General features: G+C 38.6%; 1 protein-coding gene across 1 annotated transcript in view; it reads left to right on the plus strand.

Annotated features, from left to right (window-relative positions):
• The window catches only part of LOC139467141 (fibropellin-1-like), a 198,139-nt gene extending 180,181 nt beyond the window's left edge, over positions 1-17,958 (plus strand). The window contains exons 6-11 of the mRNA XM_071248861.1: positions 6,419-6,532; positions 6,761-6,877; positions 12,772-12,879; positions 15,799-15,912; positions 16,164-16,280; positions 17,879-17,958. Coding sequence (XP_071104962.1) covers positions 6,419-6,532; positions 6,761-6,877; positions 12,772-12,879; positions 15,799-15,912; positions 16,164-16,280; positions 17,879-17,958 — 650 coding nt within the window. The remainder of the gene's footprint in view (positions 1-6,418; positions 6,533-6,760; positions 6,878-12,771; positions 12,880-15,798; positions 15,913-16,163; positions 16,281-17,878) is intronic.
• The last annotated feature ends 6,775 nt before the right edge of the window (positions 17,959-24,733 follow it).

Raw genomic sequence — 24,733 nt, forward strand, 5'->3', positions numbered from 1 at the left:
ACGCTCGACCGCATTCAGCACGGATCACAAGAGCCTGCCTCCACAACAACAACGTTGATGTTCTCCCCTGGTCCTCCAGTTCCGTGGATTTGAACCTGATACAGCACCTGTGGGATGAATTGGATAGACGGCTATCGATTCCAACGGGGGACATACGCGTTATTGGTGGTAGCTGACCTTCACCTTGGACTTTTCCTAGGTACCGATAACTGAGATCGCTACAATCACCAAGTGTTCTCTCCATAACATTTTGGCTCAATACCTTGCACGGTTCCTCGTATAAATGTATTTTTTTCTCTGGTCTCTTTTTTTAATCTGGTTTTGCCTTTCTTTTTTTAAAGAGTATATATGAGCCATCATTATGTGAAGTAACATACCTGTACACTGTACATATGCAGATTGCTGTTTGAAATTAAACAACGTGCATGTCACACATTCTGAAAACGTCAACTTTCTCCTAAATTTGTTTCTGGTATACATGGAACGGAAACATTTATGAATAGATGAATAGCTTTCCATAACCGTCTTGATATGATTCATTACAAACATACAAATATTACATATAATAATTCAGTGATAAAAACGCATTCACATATTGTTCAAATAAACCTTATTTTGAGGAGCAACACAAATAACAACACAAAATAGACACCACATAATTTTTTTCTTTTTTTCATAAAATAATCTTTCAACGGTTGTGTATTACAAACCGATTTATTAACATTAATCTGCAGTATAATATATTTGGGTGTAACGTTTTTTCTTATTCGTTCATATGCGTTGGTATAATAAACAACACATGTTATAATAATAAATCACTCTCCAGGTAACGCCTCCAAAACTGCACTCCTGTACGCAATATGCGTGCAGTGTGCAATTTCAATATGACTCGATATAAAAGGAAAGGACTCTCGTAACGAATTGCACTGCAAGCGAAGTCAGTATGAAGACTCACACAGAATGCTTGTTTTTGTGGGGTAAGCATTTATTGGCAAATATGTCTTGACAATATATTTTTATCTCGGGACGAAATTTCGTTCAGTAATTTTTTTACTGCAAATGAAAAATCTGATATTTCGTTTGAATTTGATAAATATATTAGTTATATATTGATAAGGTTGTATCAGGTACATATCGCATTTGATCAGATGTTTGAATGTTTGCTGCAGGGCTCATTGTAATGGTGTTCAACAGACAGTGTATCGCAAGTAAGTCACACAGAATTGCAACAGTATTATTATTGACTGTGCCTATCTCAGCTTACCAGGAATCCCCAACAAGAATGGTACGAGACTGATAGTTCTATCAACAGTCAGGTAGCTTGACCTATGGCAGGTCACCGATTTACAAGTACACACAATATTCAATCGATATATCATTTGATCTGGGTCCCACGTACAATGCTTTATGCACTGTTAAGACATTGTGAGGCAGCATGGCATTTATATATGAGTCAAATATAAAATAAATGATTGAGCCAAAACATTAATACTGCCCCCTACTGTTGCAAACGAACATATTTCTTAAACGTTTTTCTTTACTTATAAGCAGCACAATGTATGCACTTGTACACAGCAGACGAAATTCAATATTAACATATCGCGTTTAGTTTAAATAAAATCAGTGAATGCGCTATCGCATCATGAAATTTTCTGGTCCATCACTTGATTGTCTGGTTTGTCACATGGCAAGGTAGTGCTGTGCGACGTCAGTTCGATAAACACACACTTTTACGGAAATTGTGTGAATGCCAGCCTGTCACGAAATATATTCGCCCCCAGAATAAAATCTCCCCCCGGCGAATTTATACTGGTACAGTTCCGCCCCTCTCGAAGTAAACTCTCCCCCACCCTACGAAATAAAATCTCCTCCGGTCGTTTTATAAATACTTGCCATGCAGGTGCCAATAGTTTTAATGTTAATTTGTTAATGTGTTTTTTTATTCATTCTTTAAATCTCCTTTGTTTTTTTTGAGTTATACATTTAGTTACTTGTGTGTGTGTGTGGGGGGGGGGTATTTGTTTATTTTTATTATTATTTTATTGATTTTGAGGGTGTGGAAGGGGGGGGGGGGGTGGGGTTGGGGTCCCACCTTTCCTTTCCTTTTTCATAATAATCTATCTTTAAGTTGTATATAACGTATGAATCCATTCTCAGATTACTTTATCTCAGTTCTATATGACGTACTATTTTACTTCTCTGTGTCGTTCTTGTTTTCTCTTCAGTGTCAGGTTAAGCTGTATCATTTTTACTATTTTGATATTTTGCAATATGTTGTGGTCATCAGTCATGCAAATCAGTTTCGGTGTGTCTTTTTAACAAGATGTTCTTCATTAAGATTCACCGCCAGCCCCATTGTAACAATTACATGTACACTTTGCTTTGACGATGCCAGTTGATGTTGTTCAATACAGGTGTTTTTGAATCTATTCTACATGCTAAACATTTCGGGAAGATGATACACATTTATCTATATTTTGGGTTACTTTGCTTTGCTTTTTGCTATGTGGTGTCTTTGTGGTATATTTTGATGGATAATATCAGCTTCTGAACAAGTTTTACTTGCATGCATGGCTGTTGGCACGTATAAATTTAAGTGAGTTAGTTTCGGATTCAGTGGATTTCTTGTTTTTGTAAGCAAAAGCAGTATTTAGGCATTTCACTGGATCCTAAACTTAAAACGGTACTAACTTGAGGTATCAAAATTAAAATGTCAATTGAGGGAATGTTCTCCTATTTGTAGATTCTCAAGGGTTAGCTACCAACAACACCCCCCCCCCCCCCCCCCCCCCCCCCACCCCACCCCCTCCGATTATTTATACAGACGAGTTGTGCAGTTCAATTATTTTAAGTGTATTAAATGCTTATGCTATGCAGTGTCTGTGTGGTATTTTGTGATAGACCTAAATACTAGATAAGAATTGAAGACAGTGATAAAGTCTTATATCAATATGTGGACACATAAATATTGGTTTATGTTTTAACGGAGATGAAATATGAAATATGAAATATCGCGTAATAGAGTAATTTGCATGCTTTACCATTCATTGTACCATTCTAAACCATGTGAATGTTGTATGTCAGTCAATCGGGTGAGAAAACAGCCCAAACCTCGCTCTATAAAGGACTATGTCAATCATTTTGCAAGTTGAAATGACCCCTGATACTTTATGAATACTTTATGACAGTTTATGGAGTAAAAATCATTGCTGATTAGTCAAACCGCTATGTTGGGCTTACCATGCGGTTTCAGATAATCGAGCACTGTTCAACTTGTTTTTAGCCGAAGGGTCCTAACAGCGCCTATGGAAATACTACACCATAAATGAACTGTTTCGATTTGCCAATGGAAATACTACACCATAAATGAACTGTTTCGATTTGCGCGGTTTCACCAACTGCTAGCCCCTAGCGGTTTGCAGTTGGTGAAACCGCGCCAAACGGCGTACAATGGAAACTAAGTCGCCGAACTTTTAAGCATAGTTTTTGTATATAGCATTTCACCCGCCTTCCTAAACGTCCCCCAAACCGCGTGGCAAACCGCGCACATGGAAACTAAGTCACCGATCGTTTAAGCATAGTTTTTGTATATAGCATTTCACCCGCCTTCCTAAACGTGACTCAAACCGCGCACATGGAAACTCAGCCTAAAGGGCGGCGACTTTTACATAATCCAGTAAAGCTTGTTTGTCAATCCCCATTCATATATTTAAAAATCTGTTGAAACAAAATACATTGAAAATCCTGGTTTGTTTGCATTAAAATGAAAACAACGGAATCTGTAATTAAAATGTGTAAGGTGTAAAAAGCTTTTACATAAAAGAGCAAAATACATGGGGGAGAGTAAATTCATAATTCTATATAATTTTCTTGAATGGAGCACATTTGAGAAAAAAGATAATCCAAGCATATGCGATATTACCGTGTTGAAAGAATTTATATCAGTCATATTTTTCTAAGTTAGATCATCGGTATGTAACCCAGGTAAAGCATGCATATCGGGGAACATTGTAATGTTGGTACAGTTTATCATGTCTTCGGCTTTAGCATAACACATTGGCTTTTCATATTCCTCAAGGTTTTAATGTTTATTTGTTTGTGTACTTTTTTATTTATTTTTTTCTCTCCTTTATTTTTTCTGGGTTAAATATTTATCTAAATATACATTTAGTTACTTGTATGTGTGGGGGTGTTTAACAGAAACCTGGTTGCACCATGATATTCTAGCCACTGATACCATTTTTAAATCGTATAGCCTGTGTTAAGGAATATATTTTAGATCTTAAATCAGAGTATAACGGACAGCCTGAGCAGGAGGCGCGCATGGATATGTTGACTGTTTTTAAGTAGTTAGTGTTAAAACCGAATGTTTGCGAGGATTAATAAGTTTTCTGAATTCAGTTACAACAGTAACCGTACATGTATTTGTTACATTAAGTCATTTCATTCAAATTTGTTTGGTATGATATATATCTTATAATTATTTTAGGATGGAAGGTACAGTTACCAAATAAAATATACTGAAATATGAATTCATTATGACCATATTTCATAATCTATTTTTTAAAGCAACCCTTCTTACATTAAAGATATCTATTTAAAGAATATAGTACTTAAAGACATTGCAACAAACCGAATAATCAGTGGGGAGACTTTATACTGAGGGGGGCGCAAAATATATCCGGGGGAGAATCTGTACCGGTATAAACTCTCCGGGGGGAGAATTTGTACGGGGGAGAATTTATACCGGGACACCGGCTTGGTACCGTTAGGACTAATTTGATCTATTTTTATATGTACAAAGAGTGTAATGTTAATACTTATCTAACAGTTTGAATTCTTTGTGAATGACATTATTATAACAGTGTATAAATAAAAAAAGGTATACGAATGTAATCTTAAAATATTTCTGGCGCAGGTGATAGACTGGACATTCCATTAGAAAGTGAACATTCATCACAATATTAACGTCTTAGATCATCACATACTGTGTTTATATGTTGTATTAGAACGTCAATGCCTTATGGACATTTATGATGATGTCGCTTTGTCTTGCAACCAAACATCCTCTCTAATAGCTATCACATAAACGCATTATATGATCCTAGATACTGCAGATCCTTGCAGTCCTAATCCATGTCTTGGTGGAGGAACCTGTACAGATAACAGTGGTGCACACAGCTGCGCATGTGACACTGGTTACGGGGGAGATACATGTGAGCTTGGTAAGTCCCTTCATCTAACATTTAGCCTCCGAGTTCGCTGGCTTTATGTCGTTGGTGGTCGTAAGATTCAAAATTTCTACCAAGACTGTGTAAATGTGTTCAAGCACGTTTTGCTTATTTTGGTATACTGATTTGAGTTGTAGTATCATCCCTGAGGCAAATCTGCACCGACATGTACTTATGCCTCACATACACATGGTGTGTTGTAATCATGACTTAGTGCATACGTAATTTCAATACTTTAACACCCATATGCAGAGGCCAATGTTTGATGACAGTTGTCGAATATGTTGGAGTGACTTTGTTGACACGCTACAGTTTGGGAAAAGCCTGTTTAGTAATATGTTTCACTTTGACTCATACTCGGAAACGAAAGTAGATATCCTTCAAATCTTCATGGCAAAAGCATTCTCGATTGTGTCTAAAATGTATACACAAAATGATGCAGATCGACCTAAAAGGAAAATATACTATCGGCTTGTGGATACTTTATTCTCACGCTGTGAAATTTTACGCATACATCTAAATATATAACATATGAGGCGGATTCACTGATGTTTTTTTATTTATAGATTATATAAGTAAATACATTGATGTGAATTGGTTATTTGACAATTACTGAACGGTATGTGATCATCGGTATACCTGAAACTAAATTACCTTGTTTTGATTTTGTCAATCCGAGCAGAAATTCTTGCTCGTATGCACGAAGAAACAGATCTGCAAGGAGGGGAGCGATATTGGTGCCTATCGGGATGTCTATTCCTAAATTACACATATATATAAAAAAAGCATTTTTCCAAGATCTATATAGTCTTTCCATTCATTACAGATTGGTTAACTTATTTAAGGGTGAAAAATTACCGTTTCGAATATTAATTTTATTTTATTCGCTGCTTACTGTCCAAACGAACCAATTATGCATGCATCTCAACATGCATAAAATAATTACATAACGTTCTGTGTAAACAACACCTTGAATCAAGGTTTTTCCCACAATGTTTTTGAGCTAGGTAGCAGCGTTTGATAATATACTAGAACGCAAAATAAACTCAATGCGATCTTTGTTTTGCCACTGTTGCAACATCATATTTTAGTTCCTGAAAGTTTTGCGAGCATAATCGTTGTAATAATAAATGGTCGGTCTTCACATCCAATGATTGTAACTTAATAACCGAAAAATACCATGTAAGTGCCGCAGTGCACAGACAATGGCGATTGTGAAAATGATGGAACCTGCAACAAAGGCAGTGGGCAGCATGTGTGTGACTGCAAGGAAGGTTATGATGGAAACATGTGTCAGCTTGGTAAGAATAACAGATGAAGTCTATCATTTAATTTCGTAAAACAATCATGACACAGAATTTGCGAATCCTGTGCTACGCATCCAAAGGCGAGTCAGTCGTTCCCACGAACAACCTGGTCAAGAAAAACTGTCATGCAAGAGTCGTATGATGCACCTTAAAACTGTTAGTGCTTTCTGATAGGAATGTTTTTCTTATAGTATGTCCCTCCCTTTTGTTTGATATTTTAAGCTCCAAAGTGCACAGATGCGGAACCCTGTGAAAACGGCGGTACCTGTCAGGCTGACACCACTGGCCAGCATGTCTGTTTCTGTGCTCCAGGCTTTGGAGGGGACCTGTGTGCTGACGGTAAAATTATGTTCATGTACAGGTCTCATAATTCAACCAAAGCATTGTTGAATAGTATATGCTGATGGAAAAAAAAACCCTTCTCTATGACTTTGTTTTAAGATAACCGTTACGCTTTCAAACCACATATGTTGCATAAACAGTAGACATTGATTTATCCAAAATAATTTAAGCATCTTGCAGCATTACCAAACGTATTCTTCTTTTTTGCAAGTCTAGCTGTTTTTTTAAAACTATCTTAGAACTAAAATTGTGGTGAAGGTGATGTAGAGAAACTATATCGTACCTAAGTTTATTCTCTTAATAAGCTAAGATTACTTACCGCTAAGTTATCTCAAATTCTTGATAAATACTAAGACAGATTCAGACCTGGCTTTGGTTGGTTGGTTGGTTGGTTGGTTGTTTAACGCCGCACTCAGCAATATTCCAGCAATATGACGGCGGTCTGTAAATAATCGAGTCTGGACCAGACAATCCAGTGATTGATATCATGAGCATCGATCTACGCAATTGAGATCGATGACATGTATCAACCAAGTCAGCGAGCCTGACCACCCGATCCCGTTAGTCGCATTTTACGACAAGCATAGTCACCTTTTACGGCAAGCATGGGTTGCTGAAGACCTATTCTAACCCGGAATCTTCACGGGTCACCTGGCTTTGGAGTTTACCGGAGGTAATACAGTATGTTAAAGATACCAATTCTGCAGTTTGTGTCTACTGTACCATTTCTGACCACACAACCGAAAGGTTAATGCTTGCACTTTCAGATTACAACAACAGAATCCAGAGAACACAACCCAAAAATCACATTTACCGATTATAGGGCTTAGCTAGTCGAGTAACAGATCACAGCTTAACAGTTATTCAAAATGTGATACAAAATGTGATCGGGCGTAGAACAGGTCTTCAGCAACCCATGCTTGTCGTAAAAGGCGACCCGTGAAGATTCCGGGGTAGAATAGGTCTTCAGCAACCCATGCTTGCCGTAAAAGGTGACTATGCTTGTCGTAAAAGGCGACTAATGGGATCGGGTGGTCAGGCTCGCAGACTTGGTTGATGCATGTCATCGATCCCAATTGTGTGGATCGATGTCCATGATATCAATGAGGTCATGGATGTACATGTATGTATTGTTTGGAGGTGTGAGGATTATATGTTCTAGTTTGTAAGTTTTTATGAGACTGTATAGGTGGGTGATAAAAGGGGCTTTGTGTTTATTGTTTTTGAATTTTTTTATGGTGGCGGGTCCAGCATTTGGATATTTCAGTGTTATTTGTTTAAGAATGGGGTTATGTTGTGCCCCAGCCCAGTAGCTGAGTATTGATTGGTGTCCTTTAGGTTGTATTGATGTATTGCCTGTAAGGATTTGCAATGTGTTTAGGGAGGTGCCAGCTCTGGTGCCTAGGGCTATCTTAAGTGCTTTATACTGTATAGAATTGAGCTTTTTTCCAGGTTTTCTGTTGGGGAGTGAAGGACCGGAGCAGCATAGTCTATTTTTGCTTGTATAAGTGTTTTGAATATGTTAATAAGTGTGTGTTTGTCAGCTCCCCAGTGAGAGCCGCTGGTGGCTCTCATGAGGTTGATGTCTTTTTGACAAAAATTGACCACATTATGAATGTGGGGAGTCCATGTGAGATGTTGGTCAAATGTGACTCCTAAAAATGTTGCTTCTTTTTGGAATTTAATAATTTCTTCATTAAGTGTGAGTTTGGGTGTTAAATTTGGCATGTGGGATTTTTTTAATAATAAGCCCATGGTTTTTTTTTGTATCAATTTTGAACCCCCATTGGGAAGCCCAGTGTTCTAGGTCCAAAAGGAGTGGATTGATTATTTTTTCAATTTGTTTTATTGATGTTGATGACGTCCAGAATGAGATGTCGTCAGCGAATTTTGCTGTAGTTATATTATTGGGAAGTTTTGGAAAAATGTCATCAATCATGAGATTAAAAAGTGTGGGGGACAGGATGCTTCCCTTGGGGGTGCCATTCTCAAGTGGGTGGGTTCCGATAGTGTCTTGTTTGATTTTACTGTTATGTTTCTGTCGCTTAGGAATGAGTGAATGAAATTTAAAATTCTTCCATCTATGGCTTAATAATTTTTGAATATGGCCTTTGTGCTAAACCATGTCAAATGCTTTAGAAAAGTCAATAAATATGGCCACAGTGTATTGTTTTTGTGCTTGAGCTGTCTTAATGTCAATTTCAAATGTGGTCTAAAGTCTGTCTATTGGCTGTAAAGCCGCTCTGGTCCTCTTTAAGAAGGCTATTGTTTTTAATTTTATACTTTAGTCTGTTGTTAATTATCGACTCCATGATTTTACATATATGAGATGTGAGAGAAATGGGGGTGGGGTGGGGGTGGGGGGTGTAGGAATCAGGGTCATTTGGGGGTTTCCCTGGTTTCAGAACTGGCACCGCAAGTGCAGTTTTCCATGTTTTGGGGAGATAGCCAGAGGTCCAAATGATATGGTGAGGGATATTTTTATTGGGTAGTGATCGCTACCCCAGGTGTCACAGTGTGGTTCCCAAGATAGTTTTTTTAAATAGATGTGGGGTGGAGATGGAGATGTCCACTGCTGTGGGGGATTGGAGGTAGCTAGTGGGGAATCTAGTGGCTCGGTTATCATTTAGGCAGACAAGGTTATTGGTGTCTAACCAGTCCAGTATAAATTGTCCATGTTTGTCCGAATAGTTTTTTGCGCCCCACAGTGGGTGATGAGCATTGAAATCACCTAGGAGGAGGGTGTTTGGGCCTATACATTTTGATAAAGTTTCGAAGTCACCAGGTCTGAAAGGCTTACTTTTGGTGTGGTAATAATTTATAACAGTGATTTTTGTGTCATTTATCATGATGTTAGCTTCCAGGACTTCTAAATTAGGTGTAGGAATGGAGATTTCTTCATAATTAATGTTGTTTTTGATGAAAAGGCCCAGGCCTCCATGAGGGGGTCCTGGTTTATTAGATGGTCTGGCTCTATCTTGCCAAAGGAAAGTGTAGCCTGGAGATATTTTAGTTTCTTGCACAGCAATGACATAGGGGACAATTTTGTTTAGGGCGATGAGGGCCTTGAGTTCATGCCCGTTGGAGGTGGGACCGTTGCAGTTCCATTGTAGAAACACCATGAGCAGAAATAGTAATTAAGTAGTCGAATTTACTGGTTTGGTTTGTGGTGGCATGAAAGTGTTGAGTGAGGGTTTCGGGGGGGATGGGGTGGGGATGGAGTGTGTATGTGTGTGGGGGTGGGGGATGGGGGTGGATAGAGTGGAGAAGAGTTGCTTGCGTTTGATTTGGGGTGTGGGGGGTGGGGTGGGGTGGGGTGGGGTGGGTGAGGGGGTAGGGTCAGGCAGTGAACAGGAGGATGAGTCTGAGGAGTCCTCATATTCTAGAAGGTTGATGTGTGTTTGCATGCTCCTGGCCGGTTTTGGTAAATGTTCCTGTTTGATATATGTTTGTTTAGCCGAAGGATGTGTATTTGTCTGTATGGGCATGTGTTTTGGGTTGCTATATGGCCTTCGTTGTTGCAGTGTATGCAGTATGCCGCCCATGTGTACTCTGTGGCTTCTTGGCGGTAGGAGCCACATTTCTGGCACATGGGCGGTTGGGTACAGGCGGCTGTGGTGTGGTTGTAAGAATGGCATATGGTACACTGTTGTGGTTTTTTTCTGATGGGATTTACCTTGTATTTAAGGGCTCCAAATATGATGTGCGTGGGGAGGGTTGTAGCTTTGAATGTCAGGAAAATGGTTTGTGTTGTTGTTCTGCCAGGTATAGGTACTCTGTCATTTATGCTTCTGAAGTCTGTTATGAGAGATGTGATGTATTCTGTTATGTCCTCGTGTTTCCCTGTGGTCGATGTATATTACCCCCTGTATTTGACTGAGCCATTTTGGTGTTTGCCATGTAATGTTTATGCCGTCAATGATTGGTTTTCTGCGTGCTATGTGGAGTGTGTCTTGTGATGGAAATGTGACCTTAAATCCTCTACAACATCTGTTTATGTATTTATAGTCTATTTGAGTTTTTTTTAGGCAGAGGGCGAATTTGTTGTTTGGGAATATGTCATTGAGTGGAGTGGATGTAGTTGAACAAAAGAGTAAGATGTGTTTTGCTTTTGGGGGTGCTGTTGCTTGTGTTGTTGTTGTTGGTGGTGGTGGAGTTTGTTGTGAACAAGTCTTTTTGGTGGTTTGTGAGGGGGGGGGGGGGGGGGGTGTTGGGGGGGGGAGAGATGTGGGCGTTTGGTGGATTTGGGCGAGGAGGGCTTGGTTGTTTGTTTTGTTTTCAGTGGGGGGGGGTTGGGAAGGGGGGGGGGGGAGGAGGAGACGTTGCTGTGGGGTTGATGATATGAAAATTCTTCCAGGTCTATTCCGAAATCGAAGGGGATTGGATTTTGGTTGTATGTGGGTGAGAGACCTGGGAAGTGTGTTTCTGAGTGGATAGGGGTGGTGAACAGTGAATCTGTTTGGGGTGGTTGAGGGGAGGGGGTTTGGGATGTTATGTTTAGCTTGGAGGCCATGTTGAGGGTAATGAAACAGGCATACAACAATGCAGAAATAGATTTTGAACAACAAGAGCTTGTATACATATAATGCAATCAGATAAGGATAGATTGCAATCTAGATTTAGAACGTTAGCGGCTTTAGTTAATAATAAGATAAGTAAAAACTGTACTATTAAGAGGGCGCGAGAGATAGAAAAGACTTAACTATCCTTGGGGGAGGCGTTCGGTGTAGGGCGGACGCTGGCCGGCTTGTGTCTACTTAGTCCGATCCCACAGTGGAATTTATGTTCGAGATCCCAGTAGTTATGGTTGTTTGTATATCCAAGTAATTTGTATCCAGGTGTTGTTTTGTTTACAAGTTAGTCCGGATCAATGATCAAATCAGCTCTATCAGACCACATCCTTGACAACCCAAGCCACAGCATGGCAGTGGGATAAAGTCAAGGCCCTCACCACCAACCTCAAAGTCGATCTGAATTAAATGAAGTAAACAACGGCATTGTAATGTTGGCAGTTTTGTACAACCGAGAAGCGCGAATAATAAATACTTTCACTCAGATTCGCACATTTTCTTTTTCCGACAGCATATTTTGTCGAAGCTTCCTTCATCTATCTATAGGACAAATGCTAGACGAGAGCATCATCACATATCAATTGTACATAACCATAATATGAGCTCCGAGGCGAAAAAAAGAATAGACATTGTTGTGAATAACCCGATCAACATTTCTCTTCAATTACTGTTATTGTTCATCTATTAAAAAGTCTATATGTAAATATTTAGATTCATGTATGAATTTCACCCTATGGATGACGTTATAGGCAAAGCCTCCCTCACAGTCTCAACTAAGATTTGTATCGTAAAAAAGATAAATTAGCGGTATATTTCAGACTTCCAGAATAGCTCATATGGCAATTGTTTGTTTTTTTGCAAGTTGCTAAGATTTGTCTCTGCTTAAACAGTTTCGTGAATAGGTCACCTCATCTTTCTATTTGTGATACATTAAACATTGGATGCGTTTTTGGTGTTGGAAATATAGTTAACGTCATCAGACCTGTTGGGTTTGGTTTTCGAAAATGGAATGTTCAGGATAGACGGTTATGCGTTTTTATATCGTTCAGAGTTTTGGGGTTTTCAAATATCGATTATATAAAGGAAAACTGTATTGAGTATGGTTGAGAAACTGGTTGCTGTCTCTATACAAATATTGTTTTGCTATCTTCTTTTTGTTTGCTTGAGAAATTAACAACAAAACACTCAGACATTTATGAATACAAAATTGTCTAACAGTGTTTCAACCAACATGTTAAGTAATTTATACAGATATAATTAATCTATCACCATTAGTTATCATGCTTTATTTGATACGAGAGTACTGTATATTTCTGACAGCTTCGTGCGACATCGATCCGTGCGAGAATGGAGGAGCGTGTTCAGTTGGAAACAGCGCAATTGTCTGCACATGTACATCTGGCCACGGGGGAGACAGATGTGAACTCGGTAGGTCCTCTTCTGTTATTATCATTCTAAAAATACATTTCCATTTCCATAACAAATCTCTACTAACAGCAGAGTAGATTGTACAATTCCGCCTGTATCATGAGTATGTATTTATGTAGCACTATCAAATAGTGATGATACCAGTTGTTTGCAAATAGGTAAGCGTATCCTGCCCCACCTTATGGGTATTATCATTAGATGCATGGAATGAAATGCAACATGGTAATGTTGAAGCATATTCTTCTTACTTCATGATAGTTTGCCTTTATATTCCCCTGGTATGCAAAACGGGGCATATATAGTATGTATTGTATGTTGTCTGTAGTCAATGTTTGTCTGGACCATATCATATAACAAAAAGGTATTCTTACATGACACATTGTTGTAAAGTCATAATATAATAATGCTATGATCACGACTTCCTGTACTGTGAAAATATAATGATCTTCTAAATTGTTTGATAGCCATTACTTAGAAGTTGACGGATGACCAGGAGACACAATTTTATGGATAGCAAATTCCGTAGAGGATTAACAGTAACAACAATCTGGTGTTGATTGGGCGGGAGGTTTCACGTACGTCAGATTGTCCACAGATTGTCCAGAGAAGCCCCTGAGGCCATACTGACCAAGGCTTTGCTTCCCTGCGAATCTGACACAAAGCCTGAATGTCATGGTGTGGGCAATACGTCTAAATTTGTTGCAAAAATGCATTTTCATTAAAATATCGAGTTTCTTGATTTACGCTTACATCTAAATATGAAACATATGAGGCGGATTCACTTGTGTTTATATATATATATATATATATATATATATATATATATATATATATATATATATATATATATATATATATATATATATATATGGGTAAATAAGTGGATGTGAATTGGTTATTTGACAATTACTGAACGGTATGTGATCATCGATATACCTGAAACTAAGTTACCTTGCTTTGATTTTGTCAATCCGAGCAGACATTCTTGTTCGTAAAATACGTCATGCGAGACAGTAAGGGATATTAACGTTTGTATGATACGGGTGACATGATCCAAAATCCAAATATTGGTGTGCATCAGTATCTTTATAAAAGATATCAGTTTGTACAAATCTCTCAGATATTAAATTGATTCTTACATCGAGAAAGGTTAAACTGGATTCGCTTTATTCCGTAGAGAAACTGGGTGACGCATCAAGTGAATTTAAAATTTCATGAACAGCTGTAAGTTGACTTTCATATGTATTTAATATGATAAAACAGTCGTGTATAATCCTTTTCCGTGAATGTTCATTTTTTTTCTTTCATAGATTCACCAAGAGTATCTCTCACCTTATCATAAAACATATTCTCTAAAAAAAAAGAAAAAAGGGTTGCATAAGTACACACAAACTACATTTAGTCCCCCCTCCACCTTTTGCATGGCATATTTCAAAATTCCAAATTTGTTTTCCAAATTAATTAAGCAACCCTAAAAGCCCCCAAGGTTGCCCCGACTTCTCGGACATACCCTTTTCGGCCAGACACCAAATGGCCTGGCGGGCCCGTGCGCGAAATACGCATGTGTCGGAAAGCGCACGTTAAAGTCCCAATTTAAGAAAGTAAGTAAGCAGACCCCCCATATCTGAGACACTCGACATGTGTGTACGTGCATCAACTTTGCACAAACCAAGTGTAGCAGTAGTTTGTCTGATTAACGAGCAGAAACTCATCTTACAACTTACCACTATGTGGAACAGATAAACAACACAGTATTTGACCTATCACTTTAAAACCATCTATGTGTCATGTCTTTGAACATCATTTACAAGTGCAACACATAAAGAAGACATGTATATTTTGGGGGACACAATGTTTCGGAATGTACATTTACTCCTTCACCTGAGGAAGGAGTAAATATTACTTCCAAAACTTGTGTTCCTTATAATAAAGTTACCATCCATAAATTTTCTTTCTTACATTTACTTTTACGTATCATCAGTGTATCATCTGGTTTCTACTTCGTTTTGAGGAAAGTTCCGTTCCTTATCAATCTAAGACCGCAATAACAGAAGCATAAGCTTCATAAGCACATCAAACCGAAATGCATTTTCATATATTTAATCCTGAATGCTAAATGCGAAACAGAGACTGTGACGGCCGCTGTTAACACTCACCATTTCAAGCGTTTACGGACTTAAGTCCTAAGTGTGTTTTGAATCAGATGAACTGAGGACCAAAATCGGGGTGATCTAGAAAAAAGTGTATTCAGGCACCACTGGGAATTGTGTTCTCATACACTCCTCCCCATTCCGAAGACTATTGATAACTTATATTATTCAAATGAGTTACACACATCAGGGAATATAAACATTTGTGAATGAAATTCTTATTGATTGATATAGAATAGGTGATGCATCCTTGCCGAAAAAATAGAGTTTTTAAGAACATATCTATGTGAAGCTTTGTACTGTTAATGGACCTACCACCCACACCTCTTTAAATATAACAAGAGCAACAGGCTTACTATAGCTCCAGGTTCGATTGAACATACATGGGGCAGTAACGCACGACAGCATTTCTGAGGTGTACATGCAGTGTAACAATATGGCGCCACTTTCTCGGCACTATTACCGACTTTCACGGCACCATCGCGGCATTATCGCGGCATTATCGCGGCACTATCACGGCACTTTTGCGCCACTCACGCAAAGAAAAACAATCAAGGTTTTTCCCTCAATTTTTTTTAGATGTGTAGCAGCGTTTGATAATATACCAGAAGGCAAAAGAAACTCAATGCGATCTTTGTTTTGCCACTGTTGCAATATCATGTTTTAGTTCATGAAAGTATGCGATCATAATCGTTGCAATAATAAATGGTCGGTATCACATCTAATGATTTTAGTAAACTTAATAAACCACAATTACCTTTCATTTTAGTGCCGCAGTGCACAGACGATAGCGAATGTGAACATGATGGAACCTGCAACAAAGACAGTGACCAGTATGTGTGTGACTGCACCCCTGGTTATGGAGGAGACACGTGTCAGCTTGGTAAGAATAACGTATGAAGGTTATCATATAATTTCTTTAAACAATCATGACACAGAATTTGTTAATCCTGTGAAACGCACCCAAAGGCGAGTCAATTGTTCCCACGAACAACCTCAGGCCTTGAATGGTGTAACCCTGGTCAAGAAAAACTTTCATGCAAGAGTCGTATGATGCACCTTAAAACTGTTAGTGCTTTCTGATAGGAATGTTTTTCTTATAGTATGTCCCTCCCTTTTGTTTGATATTTTAAGCTCCAAAGTGCACAGATGCGGAACCCTGTGAAAACGGCGGTACCTGTCAGGCTGACACCACTGACCAGCATATCTGTTTCTGTGCTCCAGGCTTTGGAGGGGACCTGTGTGCTGACGGTAAAATTATGTTCATGTACAGGTCTCATAATTCAACTAATGCATTGTTGAATATTCTATACTGGTTAAAAACACCCCCTTCTCTATGACTTTCTTTTAAGATTATCGCTACCGCCCACGCTTTCAAACCACATATGTTGCATTAATAGTAGATATTGATTTCTCAAAAATAATTAAAGCATCTTGCAGCATTACCAAACGTATTCTTCTCTTTTGCAAGTCTAGCTGCTTTTTTTTAAACTATCTTAGAACTAAAATTGTGGTCTAGGTGATGTAGAGAAACTATATCGTACCTAAGTTAATTCCCTTAATAGGCTAAGATTACTTACCGCTACGTTATCTAAAATTCTTTATAAATACTAACACAGGTTCGGAACTGGCTTTGAAGTTTACCTGAGTTCATACGGTATGTTGAAGATACCGATTCTGCAGTTTGTGTCTACTGTACCATTTCTGACCACACGACCGAAAGGTTAATGCTTGCACTTTCAGAATACAACAACAGAATCCAGAGAACACAACCCAAAAATCACATTTACCGATTATAGGGCTTAGCTAGTCGAGTAACAGATGACAGCTTGACAGTCATTCCATACAAAATGTGATCCGGGGTAGAATAGGTCTTCAGCAACCCATGCTTGCCGTAAAAGATGACTCTCCTTGCCATAAGAGGAGACTAACGGGATCGGGTGGTCAGGCTCGCTGACTTGGTTGATGCATGTCATCGTATCCCAGTTGCGTTGATCGATGTCCATGATATTAATCACTGGATTGTGTGGTCCAGACTCGATTATTTACAGACCCCCGTCATATATCTGATATATTGTTGAGTTCGGCGTTAAACAACAAACAAACAAGCTAAACTTATTATCATGCACAAACAACATCGCCTATCGGACGTGGATGCGTGACACGTGAAGTGGAACTTAAAATCTTTCTTTCAATCCTATTTCATGAATCAAGCCTTCCCATCGGGGAATACGTTTTGTTTGTATTCTGTATGACATTTGTATATTGTGGTGAACGTGATGTTATTTAAATTAAGGTATTATTCTTACAACAAATGGTTGTAAAGTCATAATATAATAATGCTATAATCACGGTTTCATGTACTGTGAAAATATAATGATCTTCTAAATTGTTTGATATCCATTGCTTAGAAGTTGACGGATGACAAGGCAGACACAATTTTATGGATAACAAATTCCGTAGAGGATTAACAGTAACAACAATCTGGTGTTGATTGGGTGGGAGGTTTCACGTACGTCAGATTGTCCACAGATTGTCCAGAGAAGCCCCTGAGGCCATACTGACCAAGGCTATGCTTCCCTGCGAATCTGACACAAAGCCTGAATGTCATGGTGTGGGCAATACGTCTAAATCTGTTGCAAAAATGCCTTTTTATTAAAGTGTCGAGTTTGTTGGCAGTGATTTAAGATAACAATTAAATAAAGTATGCTGGATGGGTAATGAAAAACGGGAGATATATTTGAACAGGCTTTATGGAAAGGTTATATGGTCACATTTCATAACATTATTAAATGATGAACATGATAAAGCAACAGGCATAACACTGACATAAATGTCCTGTATTTCAGCATCTGGTGCTGCGGCGATATCGGCGCACCTCCTGCTGCTCACAGTTGTTGCTGTTCTCGCAAAGTTGTGCCTCAACTGAATACAACCGGACCGGAAGACCACAGTTTTTGTTAGATGTGTAAAATTTGCCCACAAGAGTTGGTGGAAGTAGATATAGATTGTATTGAATGTAATGATTGATTAATTGTGTTGATTAGACACACGCTATATGTGGTCACAGTAATATCATCCACTATTGTTAACAGTAGATCTAGTGTACAGAAAGTACTGATGGTTTTCCTGACTCCATTTACGAAGAGCATTATCCTGATCAGAAATTTGAACAGCGAAGAAGAACCCCAGCAACATATCTAGAAAAAAAACAAGTCACCGTGTGTTATTCGGGCCTGCATTTCAGGGCTGTTTCGTATTTTGTCTGTTTCATTACAATGAAATTACCTCACTGTAGATAAGAAGACAAAATCGTCCCTGGTTACTTTTAGGCCATTGATGACATGTTACTGATGACGTGGAACTCTCCCCCAGTGACCACCGACACAGAGTAAATGTTATCTCCTTCTTACCTACTGTGATAGTGAGCGATTATTACCCAAGGGTGTTATTGTATTATTGTGTATAACATGACGAATAAGGACTGATTTACTTTATAATGAATTAAACATGCATGCCAGTGACAGTGAGCGATTGTTACCTACCAACCCAAAGTGTGTTATTCTTTTATTTTGTATATGATGAATAGTGATTGATTTCCTTTATAATAAATACATGCATTCCATTTCACGTGTAATCTTGTTTCTTTGATGGATAATTTCACAAAGTGGGGAAAATGGGCCAGGAGATTAATCGCAAAGTGAAGTCTTTATATCACAATTTCGAATCGGCATTGCCACAGCCACAAAGTGACAAAAACAAGTTTTGGAATGACAAAAATAAATATTATCAATGCATCGAAGTTGTAGCATATTTATCATAGCAACAACATTTCTAACCATACTGTCTGCTTGATGTGTTTAATTTGTCTACAGTTGGTAAAAATAGACATAGATTACACTTAATGTATTGGCTGATTAACTGTGTTTCTATTCTATTAATTGCTATTAGATATGGAAATAGGTTTGTAACTTTATTTAAGAGGCACGCACGAAATATGGTAACAGTAGTATGATCCAATATGCTAAACAATAGACCTAGTGTACAGGAAGTACTTGGTTATTTTCCTGATGACATATACAAACAGAATCATCCTGATGAGAATTGCACATTGTGAATAAAGGAACAAATACATCCATATTTGGTGTACGAACCCCAGCACTATATCTGGAGCGGAAGACGTCAACGTGTGTTATTCGGGCCTGCTTCTCAGTTATTCATATATTCGTCTGTTTCATGATAATATAATTTATCTCGCTGTAGCTGAGAAGACAGAATTCGTCCCTGGTTACTTTTAGGCCATTGATGACATGTTACTGATGACGTGGAAGTCTCCCCCATTGACCACCGACACAGGTTAAATGTTATTTATCACATAATGGGTGGTGCCTCGGCAGGATAAAGCCAACGGACAAAAACGATATCCGCTTGGGTCATATGCGGATACAGATGCAAATATCAAAGGTCAAGTAGGGACTACTTTCACTGTTTATAAACAAACATGGCGTATCCCTTGTCATTCGGCGATCGAGTCAGAATTAACCATCGGGAATCTGGAGAAACTACTGGGATAATTGCTATCATTATGAAAATAACAGTCTAATATACTGAAAATCAGTGTCTAACTGTGACGTAGCTAAGGCATTTTACAAGTTTTGGCAACCTTGGACACATAAATTGCGAAACAATATAGGGTACTAGCCTATCAGGATATATTTCCATATGTGTGCTTGTAGACGTCTGCGGCTTGGAACCTTTTTCGCAAATTAAAACAGTTGGCGTTGGCCGAAATATGTTCGAATTGTTACCTTTTTTTCGTTTTGTCGCTGTGTGTACATCTGACTGCACTTCGTAACGTTATGACAGGACAGACCTACTGTCAACAACGTCTGACTGTGGCCGTGACGTTTCATAGAATGGGGTAAGAGTAGCTTCCCTTTGACAATGGGCAATTACTCTATCGGACAGACCGATGGATATCCGCGAACGGAATGTAAAAACAATTTATGTAGGCAATTTGTGTTTTGCATGTACACTGTATGTAGTTACGTTGGTTGGTTGATTTGTTGTTTTACGCCGCACTCAGCAATATTCCAGCTGAATGACGGCGATCTGTATAATAATCGAGTCTGGACCAGACAATCAAGTGACTGACATCATGAGCATCGATCCATGCAATCTGGATCGATGACAAGCATCAACCAAGTCAGCGAGCCTCACCACCCGATCCCGTTAGTCGCCTTTTACGACAAGCATAGTCGCCTTTTACAGCAAGCATACTGTATAAGAAACAGGTTTCTGTTGAAACTATATTGGCTACTGTCACTGTCCGACGGACACATAACTTACCCTGTGACCTAATATATATTAATGCGTACATTCCAGGAAAAATTGCAATGTTTAGGTAATGTTTGTGAGAGATGGAAAGCGATTTTCGATTACAGAATTGAAGAATGACATTAGATGATAAAGAGGTTATCACGTTTGTGCGTTTCGGGATGGTAAATATCCTGTACGTTGGGAAAAACACTATGTACTTAGCTCACCAAGGCTCGCTACATACAATGTTTATTCCTAATGCGGGATATTAACCATCCCCAAACACACCCGCGTGATAACCTCTATTCTTATCTAAAGTGCCTTTGAGCGATTTTTACCTACCCAACCAAAGGATTTTACTGTTAATAATTCATTTATAATAAACTAACCAGTATTACAAACTACTCCCTGCCTGATAATAGTCACATTGATTATGACATGAACAAGCCTGGGAATTCAAATTTATTTTTAAGAGGTGACCAAACTGATGGATTGTTCAGGCTTGACGATTCATTGGATTCACCTTTCAGGTTTATAATGGGAATTCCATGCAAATGCAATGTTCACGAAGACAAGAAGATGTTTGACGATGAACCTTTCATTAGTTCCTGGTTCTGTGCTGAATGGCTGCTTCTCATATGAACTGCTCGTAAAATACCCATGACTTTGATATCAGCATCAAACTACAAGAGTTCATCCTTATCATCAAGAACAAACATATTGTGACCAATACGTCGTCGTTAAAAGGCCCAATCGTGCGTCACTTGACAACATTAGGAGGCTGATCCCCAAGTTCTAAAATGTGAAGCGTATCATGCCAACTTCTCTTCATCTCTTTTGATCTCAATAATATAACTTTCACTTCTTTATTTGTAAGGATCTACTGTGCTAAAACCATTTGCATAATCATAAAAAGTTCAACTAAAATCCATTATATTATGCTGACTGTCATTAACCTCATTATTCCCTGTAGATAATAGCATCACTCCCAATTTAAAAGCAAGCAAGTTGTTATTCAGACACGTCATGGTACATATAGATTCCCGTCAGAGTGATATTCAACCATAACACGGGAAAATAACTTCTACTTCATAATGTGAACCAGTAGCAATAGCAATGTTCATGCTGCCAAGACAATGATCGACATTGAACCGTTCACCACTTCTTGGTTCGATTGCATGTGATGGCTACCTTTCATAGAATGGGCCCCGTGTCGGTCCGGCGTAGAACAGATCTTCAGCAACCATGCTTGCCGTAAAATGCGACTTTACTTTTTGTCAGAGGCGACTAACACGATTGGCTGTTCAGGCTCGCTGATTTGGTTGATGCATGTCATCGTAATGCCATCAAATGCGTGTATCGATGCTCATGATATCAATCACTGAATGCTCGGTCCAAACTAGATTTTTTACAGATCACCGCCCTATAGCTGGAGCCTGGCGTTAAACAATGAACGAACAAACAAACAAACAAATCATAGAATGGACAAAGGGAAGTAATCCTGACACGAATGATATGAAGCGCTCGTTCAATACCCATCACTGAGATTTCACATCACACTACAACAAAGGTTCATGCCGGATCTGACTGATTGTTATTTCAAATTCATATGGATAAGTAACATCTCCTTGGGTGCCCCATATCTATTGCATCTATTGAATTGTGGGTTTGGTTACTAATCACTGTATGGGATATTTACTGGAGGTAACGGTTTGTCAACAGCTGCTTCAGCTGCAGCTTCAGCTTTTCGGAGACCGGAAGGTCCGGGATTCGATCCCCGGCCGCGTCATTCCAAAAGACGTTCAAAGATGGTACTTGTTGTTACCCTGTCTGGTGCTCGGCATTAGAGGGCTAAAACAAGGACTGGTCGGCTCAGAGTCGGTATACTGTGTCAGAGTGGGGTATTCATGTTAAACTGCGGCATGGTATCTCAATGTGCTGGCACTTTAAATCGGCATCAGTCAGGACTAGTACAAGCAGCCACATACACACACACACGTGCATGCACGTCGCTATATAAGTGCAATAATCTTGGACGCGACGTTAAACCCAATTTCACCTCACCTATTATTCGAAAGAATGAATTCTGAGTGAAGGATATTGACTATTGCAACATGTAGACAGTATGGGAACGTAACTATTACAATTTTGCCATTTCCGAGTCGACCGCAAAGTAGCTCGCCAACTGTCGGCTGATGTCCATCAGATTGAACTATGTTTCTCAGTCAATTAAACATTTTATTGCGTTAGGGTCCGAGTCTTTCGCTGAAATCACTGACCCCTGTCACATATCTGTCAAAAACACGTCTGATACTAGCAATTGGTGGTATGTTGTAGAATCAGCATTGACCCCAAGAGATTGGGCGATACATCAATGCCTACGATGGAAGCACATAGCATGTAACATTTTCATGCATGAATAACATTGCATTAACAAGGTAAACTACAAATGTCGCGAATTTGTCAATTGTGTCTGTAAGAAAGTGATTTAATGATAATTTCCATGGTCAAAGGGAAGTAACACTTTGGACGGGTGCGCTACCACATACAGGTCAAATGACCAATCAGAATACCTGTTTACTTTGGGCTGTATGCCGCCTGAAATAAATGTTTCGAATAATGTTGGTCGACATAAGTCCGTCTTGTATCAAATATTGTAGATAAAAATGCCGGGAAATAGGTAGTAGGTGTTTTCTCAGAGGTAGCATTGCATATTTCTTGTATTTCCGATTTACCGAGGCGAGGCAGAAACCTCGTGGTTAGCATCAGACGTTTTGTCATTGACAAATTTAGTTTGACAGGCATTTTCACTATTAAAGGTATGTTAATCTCATTTAAGGTGTAGGAATAGTTTCCAAATAGTTTTAGTTCAGGAATAGGATAGTTGCTTTTATCTTTAAAACTTAAATATCCGCCAACGCTGTTAAACTCTTGCTGTCACCTATTTTCGAGGGTCACGTGACCACATTAGCTAGATTCAGGGGAAGTAACTCTCATCTTGTTACATTACTGAAAGCACATGTCCTAGTCATTCAGGAAAATGTTGGTTATTGTTTTTATTTTTAATTATGACAGTTCAATTCAATCTTTTCCATTGTTTTCAAAAGAGTATTCGCTGCTTTGTGATATACATGTAAGTAATAAGTTGACATTGTTTAAGATTTATTCCATTTACATGTAACAGACTTGAACGTCCAAGTGTTTAATCACTGAAAGGTCAACATATGGATTATATACACATTCCGGAAGTAATAATTTTGATTAAACATAATAACATTATGGTGTAAAAGTGAATTTTAGCATTTATTATTTCCGTTATGAGAATATTTTTCCCTTGCTAAATCCTGTATAATATGTATGAAGGCTGTTTATGCAAGCAGTATTCTAAATAGTGTATTCTTGTTCAGGTCAGAGTTAATAGAAATCTGAAAGTCAGAACAGTAAATATTGTTACGGGTGTGTATTATGACATCTTGAATGTTGAGACCCGGTGTATCAGCAGCGGTTTAATGCAGTACTGTGTTGTTGTTAAAGTTCACAAAGTTCACAAGTTGGTTTAAATAAATAAAGGTGATTATATTTCCTGAAAAAGTGTAATTGTGTTATCTATCGTGTGATGTGTATTCAGATGCATTCCGTTGCGTATTGTGATTGAGACACTTTGGTCTGTGTGCCGCTTGAAATAAATGGAAGTGTGACCTGACATCTATCTTGTTTTAGGGAATATGGCTGTGTGGCTAACATGTGGTCATTTGTATAGCATTGTATCCTATAAACAATTGTTCATACAAAACGTGTATAACAGAAAGAATAATTCTAAAATTCCTTAAATTAGCAAACGATCTAAGAACTTGAACGGGTGGTGAGGTGAGGTGAAATGGGGTTTAACGTCGTGTCGAAGATTATTGTACTTACATAGCGACGGATATATATGCGGGCGCGCGCGCGTGCGTGCGTGCGTGTGTGTGTGTCCGCGCGTGCGTGTGTCTGTGACTGCTTACCGATTTTATTTTGCTAGTCCACTCAGACACCATGCTGCACTTTAACATGAACACCCCACTCAGTATACCGACTCAGAACCGACCAGTCCTTGTCTAAACGCCTTTTTACAAACGAATGATATCGTGGCAAGAGCACGTTAAATTAACTCTTGTTCTTTATAACCATGCTTTGAAAGCTTTTGAAAGTGGCAAATCATATCCATGGATAGGTTTTTCTTATAATAATACTGGGCTCTTAGAAATTCAAGAGAAACAACGCTGCTCCACATCCAGGCTGTTATCCAAATTAGAAGAAATTCTCAGAGATCAATATTTACAAAAGTGGAGAGAAGACGTACTAATATGGATTATATTTTAAACATCTAAAAAGTACTCCAAACCTTT

Source organism: Haliotis cracherodii, unplaced genomic scaffold, assembly GCF_022045235.1.
Source record: "Haliotis cracherodii isolate W230 unplaced genomic scaffold, xgHalCrac1.p SCAF_19, whole genome shotgun sequence".
NCBI lineage: Eukaryota > Metazoa > Mollusca > Gastropoda > Lepetellida > Haliotidae > Haliotis > Haliotis cracherodii.